Raw genomic sequence first — 19,471 nt, forward strand, 5'->3', positions numbered from 1 at the left:
TAACAAGAACCAATCGGACAGCTTTTCTTGAGTTAACAAAGAAAGAGGTTACCTTTATTGTACCTAAACTGAACTAATGAAAATAATAAATCAAGCACAAACTTTCATTCACACACACACATACTCGAGGTTTACACACACACAAATAGGTTACAGAGTGGGAAAGGTGGATTGGTTGAGTTAGAGTCTATAGAAAAAAGGTATACTGTCTGTGAAGTTTGGTGATTTGGCTGGCTTCTAGCTGAATTCAGTGGTCTTGAGGCTTTTAGTTTGAAGGGGTAGATGACAATGGCTTCAGTCTTCCCAATATTTAGTTGGAGGAAATATTTGCTCATTCAGAGAGAGGTGGTGGTGAGGCAGAGCTGGGTGTCATCAGCGTACTGTGGAAATCAGCATTGTGTTTTTGAATATGTTGGCAAGGGCCAATAAGTGGGTCCCTTGGAGACAGTGATGCGGATGATTTCCTTCAGTAGGGATTCTGATTGTAGTCAGGGTATGCTAAGATGGTCAGACAACAGGCAAGATTTGAAAACTTTCAAGCTGGAATGGAAAGAGAGAGAGACCCCCACCTGGGACTGTACATGTCAGAGTCGAGTTGCTTCTCTCTCTGCTGCAAACAGACACAAGCTTAAAACCACAGATGGGGAGGGGCCTGTCACATGACAGTCATTCAGTCATTCAAACATAGCAGTTAGCTGTATTTCTCTCTTGCTAAAAAGTATAGATAGTACCTTTAAACTTCCTGGGTCTTGGTCCTTTCTGGGGCATGAGCAGACATTTCGTCTCCCCCCTCACAAGCATTGGAGTGTAGGATACAGTGTTGCAAATTAGGTAGCCAACTTAAACTAGCAGCAAAGTCATCCTTTTAGCTGGTATTTTTAAAATATCATTGAAAAAAATATAAATTCAAATCTCCCGTCAGTGGATTAAAGAAAATTATCATTCAACACAGCATATTGATCTAACAGCTGTCTTCCAGTTGGGTGGGACTGCTCTCACCTGGTTCCATTCTTATCTATCTAATCATAGCTAGATAATCACCTGCAATTGCTTCTCTTCCTGCTCCCACACAGTTACCTCTGGTGTTGACCGAGGATCTATCCTTGTCATCCTCCTATTTCTCATCTAGACACTGCCCGTTGCCAACATATTCAGAAACACAATGTTGATTTCCACATGTACGCTGATGACAGCCAGCACTGCCTCACCACCACCTCTCTCTGTATGAGCAGATATATCTTCCAACTAAATATTGGGAAGACTGAGGCCATTGTCTTTGGTCCCTGTGCAAACTCCATTCCCTAGCCACCAACTCCATCCCTTTCCCTGCCAACTGTCTGAGGCTGGCCAGACTGTTCACAACCTTGGTGTCATATTTGACCCCGATATGAGCTTCCTGCCACAGATCTGCACCGTCACTAAGACCGCCTATTTCTATTCCAGTAACATCGCCCAGCTTCACCCGTGCTTCAGCTCATCTGCTACTGAAGCCCTCATCCATGCCTTTGTTACTTTTAGACATGACTATTCCAATACCCTCCTGCCCAGCCTCCCACATTCTACCCTCCATAGACTTGAGGTCATCCAACACTCTGCGGCCTGTGTCCCAACTCATGCCAAATTCTGTTTACCCATCACCCCTGTGCTTGCTTACCTACATTAGCTCCCGGTTAATTAACACCTCGATTTTAAAAATCTCATCCCTGTTTTCAAATCCCTCTATAGCCTTTCCCTTCCAGTAATTTCCTCCAGTCCCACAACCTTTTGATATATCTGGACTGCTCCAATTCCGGCCTTTTGAGTGTCCTTGATTTTAATCGCTCAACTGTAGCTACCTAGGCCCTAAACTCTGCAATTCCCTCCCTAACCTTCTCCACTTCTCTTCCTCGTTCTTTCTTTAAGACAAGAGAGAGAGAACTGCAAGAACAGCGGGAGGCCCGAGGGCGCAGCAGGGATAAGGGAGCAGAGGGGAGAGAGAGAGAGCACCATGAGAACAAAACAAAATCAAGGATTGATGTCACAGGAGAGCAGGTAGGTGATTGGTTGGTGGGTATTAAGGTTTTTTCCTCTAAACTTGGCAGTGGTTTAAACTAGGACCAGGAAACTATAAAGTACTTTATTTAAATTTATAACTTAACTAGTTAAACTAATTAATAAAACTACAAATAAGCAAAACATTTAACTCCCTATAAAATAAAGTGGCATTAGCACAAGGGAAGCAGCTGATTAGTGACTACCTAATGAGTTGGTGTTTATTTAAATCTTAAGTTTATTTTGGTTAGTCCATTAGTAGTCAAATAAATAGAAGCATGGTTGGGCATCTCAGTCCCATGCAATGCACATCCTGTGGGAACTCTAGCATGCTTCTCATCTCCTGGACAACCAAATGTGCAGGAACCATTGTCAGCTGGAACAGCTCAAGCTCTGAGTTTTGGAGCTTAAGCAGAAGCTGGCGTCACTGCTGTGCACCCGTGGGATTGAGAGTTTTGTGGATAGAATGATTCTGGATGTGATAACCCAGCAGTTTAAGGATGTGTCAAGGAGGACCAGACAGGTAGTGCAGGAGTCCCGGAATTACATCTCGCTCTCTAGCTGATATTTAGTTCTGATTACTGGTGAGAGTGATGGTTTCTCTGGGGAGTGCAGCGAGAGCCAATCCCACCGCACAGCGGCGAACTCAGCTGCACAAATGAACAGGACAGAGATTGGGAAAGCAATAATGATGGAGAATTCTATAGTTAGGGGAACTCACAGGCGTTTCTGCGGCCACAGATGTGAATCCAGGGTGGTATGCTGCCTCCCTAGTGCTGGGGTTAAGGATGTCATTGAGCAGCTGCAGAGCACTCTGAGGGGGAAGGGTGAACAGCCAGTGGTCATGGTCCCCATTAGTACCAATGATGTAGGTAGAAAAGGGATGAGGTACTGCAGGCAGAATTTATGGAGCTAGCAAAGAAAGTAGCAAGCAGGACCTCAGAGGTAGTAATCTCCTGATTACTCCCAGTGCCACACACTAGTGAGTATAGAAATAGGATGATAGAGCAGATGAATGTTTGGCTGGAGTGATGGTGTAGGAAGGAGGGCTTTAGATTCCTGGGACATTGTGACCGGTTCTGGGGAGATGTCACCTGTACAGGCCTGATGGGTTGCACTTGAACAGAGCCAGACCAATGTCCTTGCGGGGCATTTTGCTAGTGTTATTGGGAAGGGTGTAAACTATCTTGGCATAGGAATGGGGACCAGAAGGTAATATTAGAGAGGGAAAAAGTGCGCAAAGAATTGGGAGAGGCAGAGTGAGAAATATTAAGGTATTAGGATCAGAGTAAAAGGAAATGCAGTAAGGTCTAAAATAGCTTTTCAGTGCATATGTGAATGCGCAGAATGTGGGAACTAAGATTGGTGAGTTGCCGACGCAGCTAGCCATGTGGGGGTATAATGTGGTGGTGATAACGGAGCCCTGACTCAAACAAGGGCAGGACCGGGTACTAAATATTCCTGGATACGAGGTGTTCAGGAAAGATAGGGAAGGAAAGAAGGAAGGAGGGGTGGCACTGTTGATTAAGGATAATACTACAGTGTTGGAGAGAGTGGATGTCCTAGAGGGGCCAAGGACAGAATCTATTTGGTTACAGCTAAGAAACAATAGTGGTGCGATCACAGTACTGGGTGTATTCTATAGGTCACCAACTTGTGGGAAAGATATAGAGGAACAAATTTTCAAGGAAATTTCAGAGAGGTTCAAAAACAATAGTGTAATAATAATGGGAGATTTTAATTATCCTAATATGGACTGGGATAGTAATAGTGTAAAGGGCAGAGAGGGGGAAGAGTTTCTGAAGTATTTCAGGAGAATTTTCGACATCAGTTTGTTTCCGGTCCAACGATTGTTGGATCTGGTTCTAGGGAATGAGGTGGGACAAATGGATCAAGGGTCAGTAAGGGAACATTTAGGGGACAATTATCATAGTATCATAAGGTTTAGGTCGGCTATGGAAAAGGACAAACAGCAATCCAGAGTAAAAATGAATAATTGCGGGAGGCCCAATTTCAGTGGGGTGAGAACGGATGTGACCCAGGTAAATTGGAATCAAAGAGTGGCAGGAAAAATTGTAATTAAACAATGGCCTGCCTTTAAAGAGGAGATAGTTTGGGTACAATTGAGTACATTCTCATGAGGGGGAGAGGTAGGGCAAACAAAGCCAGAGGTCCCTGCATAACAAAAGAGATAAAGAGTAAGATGAAGCAGAAAAAAGGTGCGTATGATAGATATCAGATATAAGTGAGAACCAAGCTGAATATAAAAAGTTCAGAGGGGAAGCAAGAAAAGAAATAAGAGAAGCAAAGAGAATGTAAGAGAAGAGACTGACAGCCAACATAAAAGGGAACCCAAAAGACTTCTATAGGCATGTAAATAGTAAAAAGGTGGTAAAAGGAGGAGTAGGGCAGATTAGGAACCAAAAAGAGGATTTATGCATGGAGGCAGAGGGAATGGCTGAGGTACTAAATGAGTACTTAGCATCTGTCTCTCGCAAGGAAGAAGATGCTGCCAAAGTTGTAGTGAAAGAGGAGATAGTTGAGACACTAGATGGGCTAAAAATTGATAAAGAGGAGGTATTAGAAAGGCTGGCTGTTTTTAAAGTTGATAAGTCACCAGGACCAGATGAGATGCATTTGAGGATACTGAGGGAAGTAAAAGTGCAAATTGCAAAGGCACTGGCTATAATCTTCCAATCCTGCTTCAGTACAGGTGTGGTGCTGGAGGACTGGAGAATTGCAAATGTTACACCATTGTTCAAAAAAGGGAGTAAGGATGAGCCCAGCAACTACAGATACTTTAATAAGTGGTGGGAAAGCCTTTTGAAATGATAATCCAGGACAAAATTAACAGTCACTTGAACAACCGTGGATTAATTAATGAAAGCCAACATGGATTTGTTAAGGGCAAATTGTGTTTAACTATTTTGATTCAATTTTTCAATGAAGTAACAGATAGGGTTGATGATGGTGATACAGTTGATGTAGTGTTTGATTAAATGCCACATAACACACTTATCAGCAAAGTTGAAGCCCATGGAATAAAAGGGACAGTGGCAGCATGGATGCTCCGTTGACTGAGTGACAGGAAGCAGTAGTTGTGCACAGTTGTTTTTCAGACGGGAATATAGTAGGTTTCCCTAGGGGTCAGTATTAATACCACTGTTTTTCTTGATCTAGTAATGACCCAGACCTGGGTATGCAGGGCACAATTTTAACATTTGCAGATGACACAAAACTTGGAAGTATTGTGAACTGTGAGGAGGATAGTGATAAACTTCAAGAGGATATAGACAGGCTGGAAGAATGGGCTGACATGTGGCAGATGATGTTTAAAGCAGAGAAGTGTGAAGTGATACATTTTGGCAGGAAAAACAATGAAAACAATATCATATAAATGATAAAATTTAAAGGGGATACAGGACAGAGGGACCTCTGGGTATATGTGTGCAAATCGTTGAAGGTGGCAGGGCAGCTTGAGAAAGTGGTTAGTAAGGCATATGGTACCTGGGCTTTAGAAATAGAAGCATAGAGTACAAAAGCAAGGAAGTTGTGGTGAACCTTTTTAAAACACTGATTCAACCTCAACTGGAGTATTGTGTCCAATTCTGCAAACCATAATTTAGGAAGGAAGTGAAGGCATTGGAGAGGGTGCAGAAAATATTTACTAGAATGATTCAGGGGACGAGAGACTTCAGTTATACGGATAGAGTGGTGAAGCTGAGGCTGTTCTCCTTAGAGAAGAGATGGTTGAGAGGAGATTTGATAGAGGTGTTCAAAATCATGAGGGATCTGGATGGAGCAGAGAGAAACTGTTTTCTTTGGTGAAATGACCCAGAATCAGAGGACACCAATTTAAGGTGATTGGCAAAAGAAGCAACAGCTGCATGAGGAAAAGCTTTTTTCTGCAGCGAGTGGTTAGCATCTGGAATGCACTGCCTGAGAGCGTGGTGGAGGCAGATTCAATTGAGGCTTTCAAAAGGGAATTGGATCTGAAGGGAAAAAATGCAGAGCCATGGGAAAGGGCAGAGAGTGGGACTAGCAGAGTCGCTCTTACAGAGAGACGGCACAGACATGACGGGCCAAATGGCCGCCTTCTATGCTGTAACCATTCTATGATTCTAAGTTTAACTATCTTATCCTAGGTTTTCTAGCATTCATTTACATGAACTTTTATTATTGATTGTTTCCTTATACCTGAAACTAGCACACAATATATTATCATGAAGTCTAATTCCAACATTGCCAGATCATGAACAACAAATGATGAGAAGGCCAGTTTGACGTATGTCCTTGTATTTAAAGGACGGAGCCCTTTTACTTGCCTCGCTGGACACTTTATCACCGGATGCGATAAGGTCCATTTGCTGTTATCTACAGTGATTGTTCTCAATTTAAAATTAGTCACTGATGAAAATAGCAGCGTAGCACTGGCGCTGGGTGCGTGTACCGTGGAAACATCCTTATCTCCCGTCGACAATTGTCTTTGCCCAGCATAACCCTGTCCCTGGGGGCAGACGGTTTAAGATGGCTCAATTGCACGGGCACCAGTGCTGACGTATGAACAACGCAGTGAGACTCGTCTCCTCTAATCTCTTGAGGTATAAATAGCGGAGCAGAGATGTAGAGAACACTGAGTCCTCCAGGTGCTTCTCAGGATATATCTGAGCATTGAAGTCTGGGGCAGCATGGAGTACGCCAAAGAGATAGTGACTTCAGAAACTAACGGCGCGTGCTGTGCCAAGAAGTTAGTTGCCAGTTGTTTTGAAGGTTACAGTGACTTGACCTTAGAATCTAAGAAGGTCACGGTGCAGTGGAAGGACGAGAAGACGCGTGGCGGAGAAGATGCATTGGCTATTTTGGAGGAAGCTTACACAAGTATCCTGAGAGGGTTAGGGGAGAATCCAGAGAGACAGGAGCTGTTGAAGACTCCCAGGAGAGCCGCGAAAGCCATGCAGTTTTTCACTAAAGGCTATCAGGACAACATTCGCGGTAAGGTTTTTATTTTATCTATTCGATTGGAGCGCTGATTTTTGTTGCATTTTTCTAACCATAGGCTAGGTCAGGAGCAACAAAATGTTGTTAAAGATTACTTAATGTGGGAAGTTATTTGGCATTTTGAGAGCTGCAATATAAATTGACCCATAAAAAAAAATCTTGATAAACCCCACTCTCTTCAGGATTTAAGTAACAACCAGAAACTGGTTTGATTCAGATTGAAATGGGCTTGTGAAGCTCCGTTAAGTTTGAGATACCGACCAATATTAGTGAGGAGTGACAGCAGCTTGAGTAAACTCCCCGGGACCAGGTAGAAAGGATGACCCACCTCCGCTCCCCACTGTCAAGATGGTGCCAGTCGATCATTGTCTAAGGAGTTGTCACACATTCAGGTTGACCCAGCTGCCTGCTGTGTGTGTTTTTAGCACAGCTAGCCAAGGACGATGGAAGAAGAACCAGATGTCCAGCTATAGAAAGGCAGCACTCTCATTTGTGCCAGCTGCAGGTTTCAGCTGTAACTCAGCCGTTAGCACTCAGAAAGTTGTGGAGCGGAGTCCCACTCCAGAAACCTGGGCACAAACTCTGGGCTAACACTTAAGTCTGTACTGAAGGAGTACTGCACTGTCCCAGGTCCCATCTTTCCAATGAGAAGTTAAGCTGATCCCCCTCAAAGAAGAGTAGGTGCAATGCTCCTCGGTGTGCTGACCAACATTTATAGCTCAATCAACATCAAAAAAATACAGATTGTCTGATCACTATCACATTGCTGTTAGTGGGAGCTTGCTGTGCACAAAATGGCTGCCAAGTTTCCCACATTACAACACTGACAACACTTCAAGAGTAATTCATTAACTGTAAGGTGCTTTGGCATATAAGAACATAAGAAATAGGAGTAGGAGTAGGCCATTCAGCCCTTCGAGCTCACTCTGCCATTCAATTTATATAAATGACTTGGATATAGGGACCAAAGGTATGGTTGCTAAATTTGCTGATGACACAAAGATAGGTAGGAAAGTAACTTGTGAAGAAGGCATATAGATAGGTTAAGTCAGTGGGCAAAGACCTGGAAAATGGAGTATAATGTGGGAAAGTGTGAGATTGTCCACTTTGCCAGGAAGAATAAAAAAGAAGCATATTATCTAAATGGTGAGAAATTGCAGAGCTCTGAGATGCAGAGGGATGTGGGTGTCCTAGTGCATGAATTGCAAAAGGTTCAGCAGGTTCAGCACATAATTAGGAAAGCTAATAGAATGTTATCGTTTATCACAAGGAGAATTGATGTTTCAGCTTAGAAGGGCATTGGTGAGACCATATCTGGAGTACTGTGTACAGTACTGGTCTCCTTATTTAAGGAAGGATGTAAATGTGTTGGAAGCAGTTCAGAGAAGGTTTACTAGACTAATACCTGGAATGGGCGGGCTGTCTTACGAGGAAGGATTGGACAGGCTAGGCTTGTATCCGCTGGAATTTAGTAGAGTAAGAGGCGACTTGATTGAAACATATAAGATCCTGAGGGGTCTTGACAGGGTGGATAAGGAAAGGATGTTATCTTTTGTGGGAGAATCTGGAACTAGGGATCACTGTTTAAAAATAAGGGGTCGCCCATTTAAGACAGAGATGAGGAGAAATTTTTTCTCTCAGAGGGTCGTGAGTCTTGGAATTCTCTTCCTCAAAAGGCAGTGGAAGCAGAGTCTTTGAAAATTTTTAAGGCAGAGGTAGATAGATTCTTGATAAGCAAGGGGGCGGAAGGTTATCGGGGGTAGGTGGAAATGTGGAGTAATCAGTTCAGCCATGAAATTATTGAATGACAGAGCAGGCTCTAAGGGCCGAGTGGCCTACTCCTGCTCCTAATTCGTATGTCCGTATGAGGATAATGTGCATATGGACTTTTAAAATGTGTTTGATAAAGTACCACATAATAGACTTACTAGCAAAACTGAAGCTCAAGGGATTAAAGGAGCAGTTGCTCTATGGATGCGAAATTAGCTAAGGGACAGAAATCAGACAGTAGTGATGAACTATTCTTTTTTATACTGCAGGGAAATGTGCAGTGATATTTCCCAGGAGTTGACATTGGGACCACTGCTCTTTTTGATATACTTTTGTGACTTGGACATGGGTATACAGGGCATAATTTCAAAGTTTGCAGGTGATGCAAAACTTGGAAATGTGGTAAACAATGAGGAGGATAGTAACAGACTTCAGAAGACATGGAGTGGTGAAATGGGCAGATATTTGGCAGATGAAATTTAATACAGAGAAGTGTGAAGTGATTCATTTTGGTTGTGTTATGGACAGGTGAGAGATGATAGGGATACTTGTTCATTGTGTATAAATTTTTTTAATTAGATACAGGTGGAGGGTTAATTGGGGTCTTATGCGAGCACTTATAAGGAGACATTTACTGAGACTGGTGGAGGTTTTGAATGAGGAGCTATATATTTGTACTCCTTTTACGCAATAAATGTGAAGTTGAGTAAAGATAGCATCCAGCATCATCCTTCCACAACAAGCTTTCTGGAATTTAACGTGCTGGCAGAGGATGGTTGCCTAAAGCTAAAGGTTGGAAAGTAAGGGGGAAAAATTACATAGAAAACTAAAATCTCACTGGCTATTGTGGAAAATATGGCAGAAAGCAAGTGTAAATTGTCAGGGTATGATTACCCTCCGATGTTCTCTGAATCTGAATCAAATGACCAGTTGAAGAATGAAGTGGATATGTGTACACGGGTTACATCCTACTCTATGCTAAGCCCCCACCTGCCAAGAATGAGGCACATCAATTTTGTCATGAACATTGATTTTTAACTGTTGTTGGAGCGAGGAAATAACTTGTTAAACAGATCAGCCGTAGCTGGAAAAAAACATTTACATACTAACAGACATCCAAGATGAGGAAGCGCATTCCAGGGTCTGCTAAAGAGGATACAATCCACAAGGGCCAGGACTGGTTAGATCCACTGGTCACATGACTAACTGGCTGTTCCAGAGTTTTATTTTGAACTGTCCACAGAGAGTTTGAACTCAAAGACTGTTTGCTCCTGGACTGAGAAGATCTCTCCTGGCTGCTCCCATCTCTTTCTCACAAGCCTTTGAATCCACTGAAGACACATGAACCCCAAGAGAGAAAAGTCTCCTACAGCGAACAAGGTTTAAGTAGAGTACTGGGCCCCCACGAAAAGCAAGATCTACCTAAACTCAAGGACTCTACTGTGAGCTCAAAGAACTGTAACAAAAACTCTTCAGATATTGCCTCAAACTTTTCCACGTTATTTTTCTTCTCTTTTCTGTCTCTATTTGCATGTGTGTATCATGTATGCATGCTAGTGTGGGCACATTGCGTATCTGTAGGCGTCAACCGAATTAGAGTTTAAGTTCAAGTTTAATAAATTTCAACTTTTCTTCTTTAAATCTAAGAAAACCTATTTGTGCTGGTTTCTTTGCCTTATAATTGAAAAGCGGTGGACAAGGATTCCCCAAGGGAGAGCTAAAAACACAGTGTATTTAAAAATAAAACCCTGTTACGGTAAGACCAGGTGAAGGCTGAGAGGGACCCCTAGATACCTTTCTCACCTGGTTGTAACACTACCAAAGAGGAAACAAGGTATGGCCTTGGCTTTATCACTTCCTACCAGAAGATCTCTGGTTCACTGCTAGCATTTAAATTGCTAGATTGTGCTAGGGTGTCGCATAGGGACAGGATCCTCATTCTAACTGGTGTTCAATTCTCGGAAAAAGACTCCCTGTTAGATCAGATGTCTGCTACCATAAAGAAATTCTGGGGAAACAGTCGTTTCCTGCAGCCCTGGTAGAACAAACAGGGCATTCTGCGGTGACACAAAGAATGGGGGACTCGATGTTTACTGGATTTCAAAATGGTCCAGATACTGGACACAGGCATAAGTACAATGGAAGAATTAAGGACAGAAGGAATGAAGTTGAAAGCACCTTGAACGGGTCTGACTATTGCAGCGGAAGACAGAATTAGAACAACAATTATAGGTGAATGAATCCAGGGGCTTCAGCTGTGACTCAAAGTATCATTAGGCAATGAACTGCCCAAAGCAGAAGGGCAGAGTCCTCAAAATAACACATGACACTGGGGATTCTGAGGCAAAAGAGGAAGATATGGATGATTCTGAATGAATTGTACTAGTCACAGGAGTTTTACTCCTGTGATGAATGTGTTAGTTGTGGATTTGTTCAACTGTGCTGTATTAGATAGTGCTTGCACATCGACAGTATATGGAACTAATTGGTTACAATGTTATCTGGATTCACTCGGTTGTGAGGATTGGCGCTAGGTTAAGGAATATAAAAGTGCTACCAGCTTTAGGTTTGATGATGACAACACATTGAAGCCATTGAAGAGAGGAGTAATTCCATGTAAAATAGCTAGAGTAAGCCACTTTATCAGTACTGATGTAGTCTCTAGTGAGATACATTTACTGTTGAGTAAACCTTCAATGAAAAAGGCACAGATGAAACATGATATTGAGCATGATGAGTCAATTGTTTTTGGAGAGTCAGTGAATTTGTAGTTTACCCCAGGGTATTATTGTATCCCCTTAACAAAACCTGATGTTTCTACTCCGTGTTAGGGAAGTCTCAATGGCATTAGGTGATAAGAATCAGAGGGATGAAAAGCAAGTTGTCTTAAAGTTACACAGACAATTTGCTCATCTTTCTTGTCAGAGATTTAAAAACCCTGCTAAAGGATGCAGGTATGATTGATGAAGAGTATATGAGGATAATAGAAGAGATTAATGAAAAGTGTGAAATCTGTAAAAAGTATCAAAGGACAACCATCACGTCCTATTGTAAGCCTTTCATTGGCAGGTGAATTTAACCAGGTAATTTCCATGGATTTAAAGGTATGGGACATTCTACAATTTATAAACCTAGCAACTAGATTTAGTATTTCAATGATAATGAATAGCAAATATCAACTAGGCTTAGAATGCAGAATGTCAAGAAGACAAGGTTAAGGGCACTCTACCTGAATGCATGCAGCATTCGCAACAAGGTAGATGATTTAAAGGCCCCAAATAGAGGTAAATAGGTATGATCTAATTGTATTAACTGAAATGTGGCTACAGGGTGACCAAGTCTGGGAACTGAATATTCAAGAATATTTGACATTTAGGAAGGACAGGCAAAAAGGAAAAGGAGGTGGTGTTGCGCTAATAATAAGGGATGGGATCAGTACATTAGTAAGGGAAGATCTCAGATGGGAAGAACAAAATGTGGAATCTGTTTGGGTGGAGCTAAGAAACAATAAGGGCAGCAAACATTGGTAGGAGTTGTTTATAGGCCACCAAACTGTAGTGGTAGTGTGGAGCATGGTATTAATCAGGAGATTAGAGAAGCATGTAGCATGGGTAATACAGTAATCATGGGTGATATCAATCTGCATATAGACTGGGTAAACCTAATGAGCATGAATGCTGTGGAGGATAAGTTTCTGGAGTGTGTTAGGGATGGTTTCTAGAGCAGTATGTTGCGGAACCGACTAGAGAACAGGCTATTTTAGATCTAGTATTATGTCATAAGAAAGAGCTAAGTAATAATCTTGTTGTAAAAGAAGCTTTATGGATGAGTGACCATAATATGATAGAAATTTACATTATGTTTGAAAATGAGGTCGTTCAATCTTAAGCCCTGAACAAAGGAAATTATGAAGGTATGAGGGGCAAATTGGCTGAGGTGAGTTGAGAAAATACATGAAAAGGTATGACAGTACATAGGCAATGGATAGTCTTGAAAGAAATATTACATAGTTTACAGCAACTATACATTCCTTCAAAACACAAAAACCCCAAAAGTAAAGGCAGTCAACCGGGGATAACAAAGGAAGTTAAGGATTGTATCAGATTTAAAGAAAAGGCCAAATACAACAAAGGAGACCAAAAAACTGATAAAGGGAGAAATGTAAGCTAGCAAAAAATATAAAAACAGACTGTAAAAGCTTCTACAGGTACATAAAAAGGAAACATTTGGCTAAGACAAATGTGGATCCATTACAGGCAGAGTCAGGAGAATTTATAATGGAGAATAGAGAAATGGCAGAGAAGCTAAACGATTACTTTGTGTCTGTCTTCACTGAGGAAGATACAAGAAATCTCCCAGAATTAGAGATCTAAGGGATTAGGAGGAATGAGGAATTGAAGGAAATTAGCATTGGTAAGAAGGCTGTATTGGAGAAATTCATGGGGCTGAAGGTTGATAAGTCCCCAGGACCTGATATCCTACATCCAAGAGTGTTGAAAGAGGTAGCTATGGAGCTAGTGGATGCATTGGTGATCATCTTCCAAAATTCTATAGATTCTGGAATGCTTCCTGCAGATTGGAAGATCGCAAATGTCACCCCACTATTTAAGAAGGGAGGAAGAGAGAAAACAGAGAACTTGGGGCGGCACAGTGGCGCAGTGGTTAGCACCGCAGCCTCACAGCTCCAGGGACCCGGGTTCGATTCCGGGTACTGCCTGTGTGGAGTTTGCAAGTTCTCCCTGTGTCTGCGTGGGTTTTCTCCGGGTGCTCCGGTTTCCTCCCACAAGCCAAAAGACTTGCAGGTTGATAGGTAAATTGGCCATTATAAATTGTCACTAGTATAGGTAGGTGGTAGGGAAATATAGGGACAGGTGGGGATGTTTGGTAGGAATATGGGATTAGTGTAGGATTAGTACAAATGGGTGGTTGATGTTCGGCACAGACTCGGTGGGCCGAAGGGCCTGTTTCAGTGCTGTATCTCTAATCTCTAATGTCAGCCTTACATCAGTCGTTGGGAAAATGTTAGAATCTATTCTAAAGGATGTGATAAATAGACACTTGGATAATAATGATCAGATTGGGCATAGTCAATATGGATTTATGAATGGGAAATCATGTTTGATGAACCTGTCGGAGTTTTTTGAGGATGTTACTAACAGAATTGATAAAGGGGAGTTGGTGGACATGGTATACTTGTATTTTTAGAAGGTTTTTGATAAATTCCCCCACAGGAGATTGGTTAGCAAAGTTAAAGCACATGTCATAACAGTAATATACTGGCATGGATTAAGAATTGTTTAACAGCAGAAAGCAGAGAGTAGGAATAAACGGGTCATTCTCATGTTTGCAGGCTGTGGCCAGTGGGGTACCACAAGGATCAGTGCTTGGGCCCCAGCTGTTCACAATATATATCAATGATTTGGATGTGGGGACCAAATGTAGTATTTCCAAGTTCACAGATGACACAAAACTAGGTAGGAATGTGTGTTGAGAGTAAGATGCAAAGCAGCTTCAAGGGGACTTGGACAGAGTTAGTGACTGGTCAAGAACGTGGCAGATGAGGTTATCCACTTCAATAGGAGGAACAGATCTGCAGAGTATTTCTTAAATGGTAAGAGATTAGAAAGTGAAGATGTGCAAAGGGACCTGGGTGTCCTTGCCAATAAGTCACTGAAAGCTTACATGCAGGTGCAACAAGCAATTAGGAAGGCTAATGGTATGTTAGCCTTTATCGCAAGAGGATTTGAGTACAAGAGCAGTGAAGTCTTGCTTCAATTGCTTAGAACCTTAGTTAGACCACATCTGGAGTACTGTGTACAGTTTCGGTCCCCTTGCCTTATGAAGGATATTATTGCCAAAGAGGGAGTGCAACGAAAATCCACCAGATTTGTTCCCAGGCTGGCAAGACTGTCCTATGAAGAGAGATTGGGGAAACTGGGCCTGTATTCTCCAGAGTTTCGAAGAATAAGAGGTGATCTCATTGAAACTTACAAAATACGTAAAGGGATAGACAGGGTAGATGCAGCTGTTTTCCCTGGTTGGGGAGTTTAGAACCAGGGACACAATTTCAAAATAATGGGAAGCCACTTAGGACAGAGATGAGGAGAAACTTCTTTACTCAGAGGGTTGTGAATCTTTGGAATTCTCTAGCCCAGAGGGATGGGGAAGCTCAGTCATGGAGTAAGTTTAAAGCAGAGATTGACAGATTTCTAAATACAAATGACATAAGGGGATAGAACCATAGAAAAAGTACAGCAAAGATAGGGGCCATTCAGCCCATCGTGTCTGCACTGGCCTAACAAACTGTCCACCCAAACTAATCCCACTTCCAGCACCTGGCCCCTATCACTGCAGATTACAGCACTTCAGCACTCCAGCTACCTTTTGAAATAATTGAAGGTCTCTGCCTCCACCATTCCTGGCAGTGAATTCCAGACACCCACCACCCTCTGGGTGAAAATGTTTCCCCTCATGTCCCGTCTAGTCCTTCCACCAAACACCTTAAATCTGTGCCCCCTGGTAAACGACCTTCCTGCCAGGAAAAACAGGTCCTTCCTGTCCACTCTATCTAGGCCCCTCATAATTTTGTATACCTCAATCAAGTCACCCCTCAGCCTCCTCTGTTCCAGGGAAAACAACCCTAGCCTCTCCAATCTTGCCCCATAGCTGCAACTTTCGAGCCCTGGCAACATTCTTGTAAATCTCCTCTGTACTCTCTCCAGAGCAATTATGTCCTTTCTGTAATGTAGTGACCAGAACTGCACGCAATACTCCAGCTATGGCCTAACTAACGCTCTATACAGTTCCAGCATCACATCCCTGCTTTTGTACTCGGTTCCTCGGCCAATAAAGGAAAGCAATCCATATGCCTTCTTCACCACTCTATCCATCTGTCCTACCACTTTCAGGGACCTGTGGACATGCACTCCAAGGTCTCTCGCTTCTTCTACCCCTCTCAATATCCTCCGGTTTATTGTATATTCCCTTGCTTTATTTGCCCTCCCCAAATGCAATACCTCACACTTCTCTGGATTGAATTCCATTTGACACTTTTCCACCCACTCAACCAAGCTATTGATATCTTTCTGGAGTCTACAGCTATCCTCCTCACTATTAACTACATGGCCAATTTTTGTGTCATCAGCAAATTTCCCAATCATGCCTCTCACATTTAAGTCCAAATCGTTAATATATACCACAAACAGCAAGGAACCCAACATTGAGCCCTGTGGAATACCACTGGAAACTGCTTTCCATTCGCAAAAACATCAGTTGACTACTGCATTTTGTTTCCTGTCACTGAACCAATTCTCAATCCAACCTGCCACCTCCTCTGTATCCCATGGGCTTTCATTTTATTGACCAGTCTGCCATGCGGGACCTTGTCAAATGCCTTACTAAAATCCATGTAAACACCATCCACTGTACTACCCTTATCAATCCTCCTTGTTGCTTTCTCAAAAAACTCAATTAAGTTAGTAAGACATGACGACCTTCCCCTGACAAATCCATGCTGACTATCCCTGATTAACCTGTGCCTTTCTAAGTGACAGTTTATCCTCTCCCTCAGAATAGATTCTAACAATTTACCCACCACCGAGGTCAGACTGACCAGCCTATAATTACCTAGCTTATCCCTTGCACCGTTTTTAAAGAACGGTACAAAATTCGCAGACCTCCATCTGGTACGTCGTCTGTCTCTAGTGAGAATTTGAAGGTGATCCTCAGCACATCCGCTATTTCCTCCCTGGCTTTCTTTAACAACCTGGGATGCAATCCATCTGATCCTGACAATTTATCCACTTTCATGGATGTCAGACCCTCAAGCATTTCCTCTCTCGTTATGGGATATGGAGATAGTGTGGGCACAAGGCATTGAAGTGGATGATCAGCCATGATCATATTGAATGGCGGGGCAGGCTCGATAGGCTGAATGGCCTACTCCTGCTCCTATGTTCCTACATTCCTGTGTTCCAAGGACAAAAGGGTGATTATAGATAAAATCATGGAGAAATGGATAGGGTCTGGACTTGGGGCACCAGGTAAATTTCTGAGAGATAATGGAGGGTAATTTGCCAATGATGAGTTCAGAGACGTGTGTGAAAACATGAACATTCTGGTTATGAATACTGCAGCTGAAAGTCCTTTCAGTAATGGACTCTGTGAAAGGAATCACACAGTGATTGATGAACTGCTGCATAAAAACTTAGCTGAGCAACCAACCTGTGAGTTGACAACCGCCCTGCATGGGAAGTTCATGCAAAGAATTTGAGGGATATAGTCCCTATATTGTCCCTTATAATCCCCAATTGCAAAGCTTTATTGGTCAATTAAACAATTGTACACTCAGACTAGACCTGATGCTAGTTTTGATGTGCTGGAGTTAAGTGCAATGATGAAACACCCAAAAGTTGAAAATGTTTCAAGGGAAGATGGAACATTAAAAAAAGTAAATCTGAAGAAATGTGTACTGCAGTTCCCATGGTGACTGAATGAACATGAAGCTGGTCATTTTTAGTGATGCTTCATATGTTAAACTTCCTGATGGGTATTCGAGTACAGCTGGTTTCCTAGTATTTCTGATGGGTGAAAACTAGAAATGTTATCTTTTAGCTTGGGAAGCTAAGAAAATAAAATGGGTTGTTAGAAGCACTGGGTCTTATGGAGGCATTGGACATGGGGTTCTATTTGTCAAATATTTTAGGTGAGATTCTGAACAAGGGACATACTGAAGATAGGATACCTATAGAATGTTATGTGAATAATTGTTCATTGTGGGACAGTGTACATTCTACATAAAGTGTGAGTGAGAAATGACGACATATTGACCTTGCCGGATTGAAACAAATGCTGGAGAGAAAGGAAATCTCCAAACTTAAATGGGTAGATGCAAGTCATCAGCTATCTGATTGTTTCACAAAGAGAAATGCAAGTATAAAGAAATTGTTAGGGGTGCTAGAGGAGGGGTATCTCGCAATGTAATACTTTGTACCTGATATAGAATTTATTTTGATTTATTTTGAAATGTTGTTTGAGCATGTTAATCTAAGTCTTATTATAAAAAAGGGAATCTGTTAATTGTGTATCAATTATTTAATTATATGCAGGTGGAGGGTGTTAATTGGAGTCTTACTTGAACAATTATAAGAAGACCCTTCTGAGATCAGTAAAGTGTTTAAGGAACTACATGTTTGTAATCCTTTTACTCTGTACAATAAATGTAAAACTGAGTAAAGATAGGCTCCAGCATTATCCTTCCATAACAAGCTTTCTGGAATTTAACAGTTTATCTCTCGACTGACCAAAGACAGCATTTAAAAAAAAAACGTTTTTTTTTAACGCCATGAGTGCTTTAATTGTCAAGAACAGACAAATGACAGGTTTTCTCGTAAGTTTAAAAGAAAGATAAATGTTTATTATGCAACACCCAAAATATTCACAACACCCACTCTCATATTCATACAGATACACAGACACACAAGAAAAGGTAGAGATTATAAAGATAACATGCGTTAGGTCTGATGATTTAAAAGAGTCCTCTGTTAAACTTGCTTTTCCCCCGGGTGAAGACTTGAAATGGTGCAGGCCTGTAATCTTTTCCATTGTTCACTGAGGAAAGACTTGGGAGGTTTAGGAAAATGGATGCGCTGTTGCATACTGCTTCTGTTATATCCCAGCTATAGGTCACTGGCAAAGTTCTGGTATTATTTCTCAGGTAGGGAGTTCAAAGTCAATCTCCAGTTGCCACTTATATGTAGTTCAAAGCTGGTAATCTTGGGCAAGGTCCTGTCTCTTCAATGGCATAGATGGATTTCCTTCGTCTGCCCAAAATATATCTTTATTTAAGTTCCTTATCAGAAACCTAGTTTCTGTCATGTGGTCATAGTTTTTCTTTTCCATTGTTCTCATAAATGGTTTCTGCTGGTGACGCCATTGTTAGACAAAGGAGTCCGGGTGGAGGTGGTGGGTGTGGTGGGTTGGTCCCTAGTGAGGTAAATGAGGGCATTGGCAGTCCTTGCCACCAAGGGGTGTTCCATGGGCCACAGGGTACCCTCCAGCCCAAAGGAAGGCCACCAGCTTTTAGTGGGTGGCCTCCCCATGTGGCAGAGGGCTCCCCATCGCTGGTAAAATAGCAGCAGCGGTGGGAAGAGGCCCTTAAGTGGCCATTGGCCTTTGGGCGGGAAGGCCATTCTCGACCTTCCCTGCCCCTGGTAAAGTTCCATGGCATCTGGAAGGCCTGCCCCCCCCCCATGCCTCCCAGCCCCTCCATAAAGGGCTGTTAAAATCCAGCCCATTGGGTGTGCACCTGAACATTCTGCAATTTTCCCACCAAGATTTTACAGTGTAGAGTGACTGTGTAGTCAACTTTTGCCTCATTATAACTTGTTCCCGAACTATAGGTGCTCAACATTCACATTGTTTCTGCTGATTTAATGTGCCAGTCGTTGTCACCTTACTTTGTAAAAACATCAATATAAGTGATTTATACGTGCAGTGAAAATATATGAACTTCAACATAATGAATGTGTGTATTGCAAATAAGTGCAGAAATAGATGCAATTTGCATTTTTGAAATTATTAGTAATTTTTGCACTTCTGGTAGTTTTCAAAAGTCTCATCACCCTAAAAGATATCTAAAGCAGATTCTAAATTTGTAATAAGGACATAAAGT

At 42.1% G+C, this 19,471-nt stretch overlaps 1 protein-coding gene across 1 annotated transcript in view; it reads left to right on the forward strand.

The window, feature by feature from the left end:
• The first annotated feature begins 6,701 nt into the window (after window positions 1–6,701).
• Window positions 6,702–19,471, forward strand: part of gch2 (GTP cyclohydrolase 2) — a 79,493-nt gene continuing 66,723 nt past the window's right edge. The window contains exon 1 of the mRNA XM_068045184.1: window positions 6,702–7,023. Coding sequence (XP_067901285.1) covers window positions 6,720–7,023 — 304 coding nt within the window. The 5' untranslated portion in view covers window positions 6,702–6,719. The remainder of the gene's footprint in view (window positions 7,024–19,471) is intronic.

This window comes from Heterodontus francisci, chromosome 13 (genome assembly GCF_036365525.1).
Source record: "Heterodontus francisci isolate sHetFra1 chromosome 13, sHetFra1.hap1, whole genome shotgun sequence".
NCBI classification, from domain to species: domain Eukaryota; kingdom Metazoa; phylum Chordata; class Chondrichthyes; order Heterodontiformes; family Heterodontidae; genus Heterodontus; species Heterodontus francisci.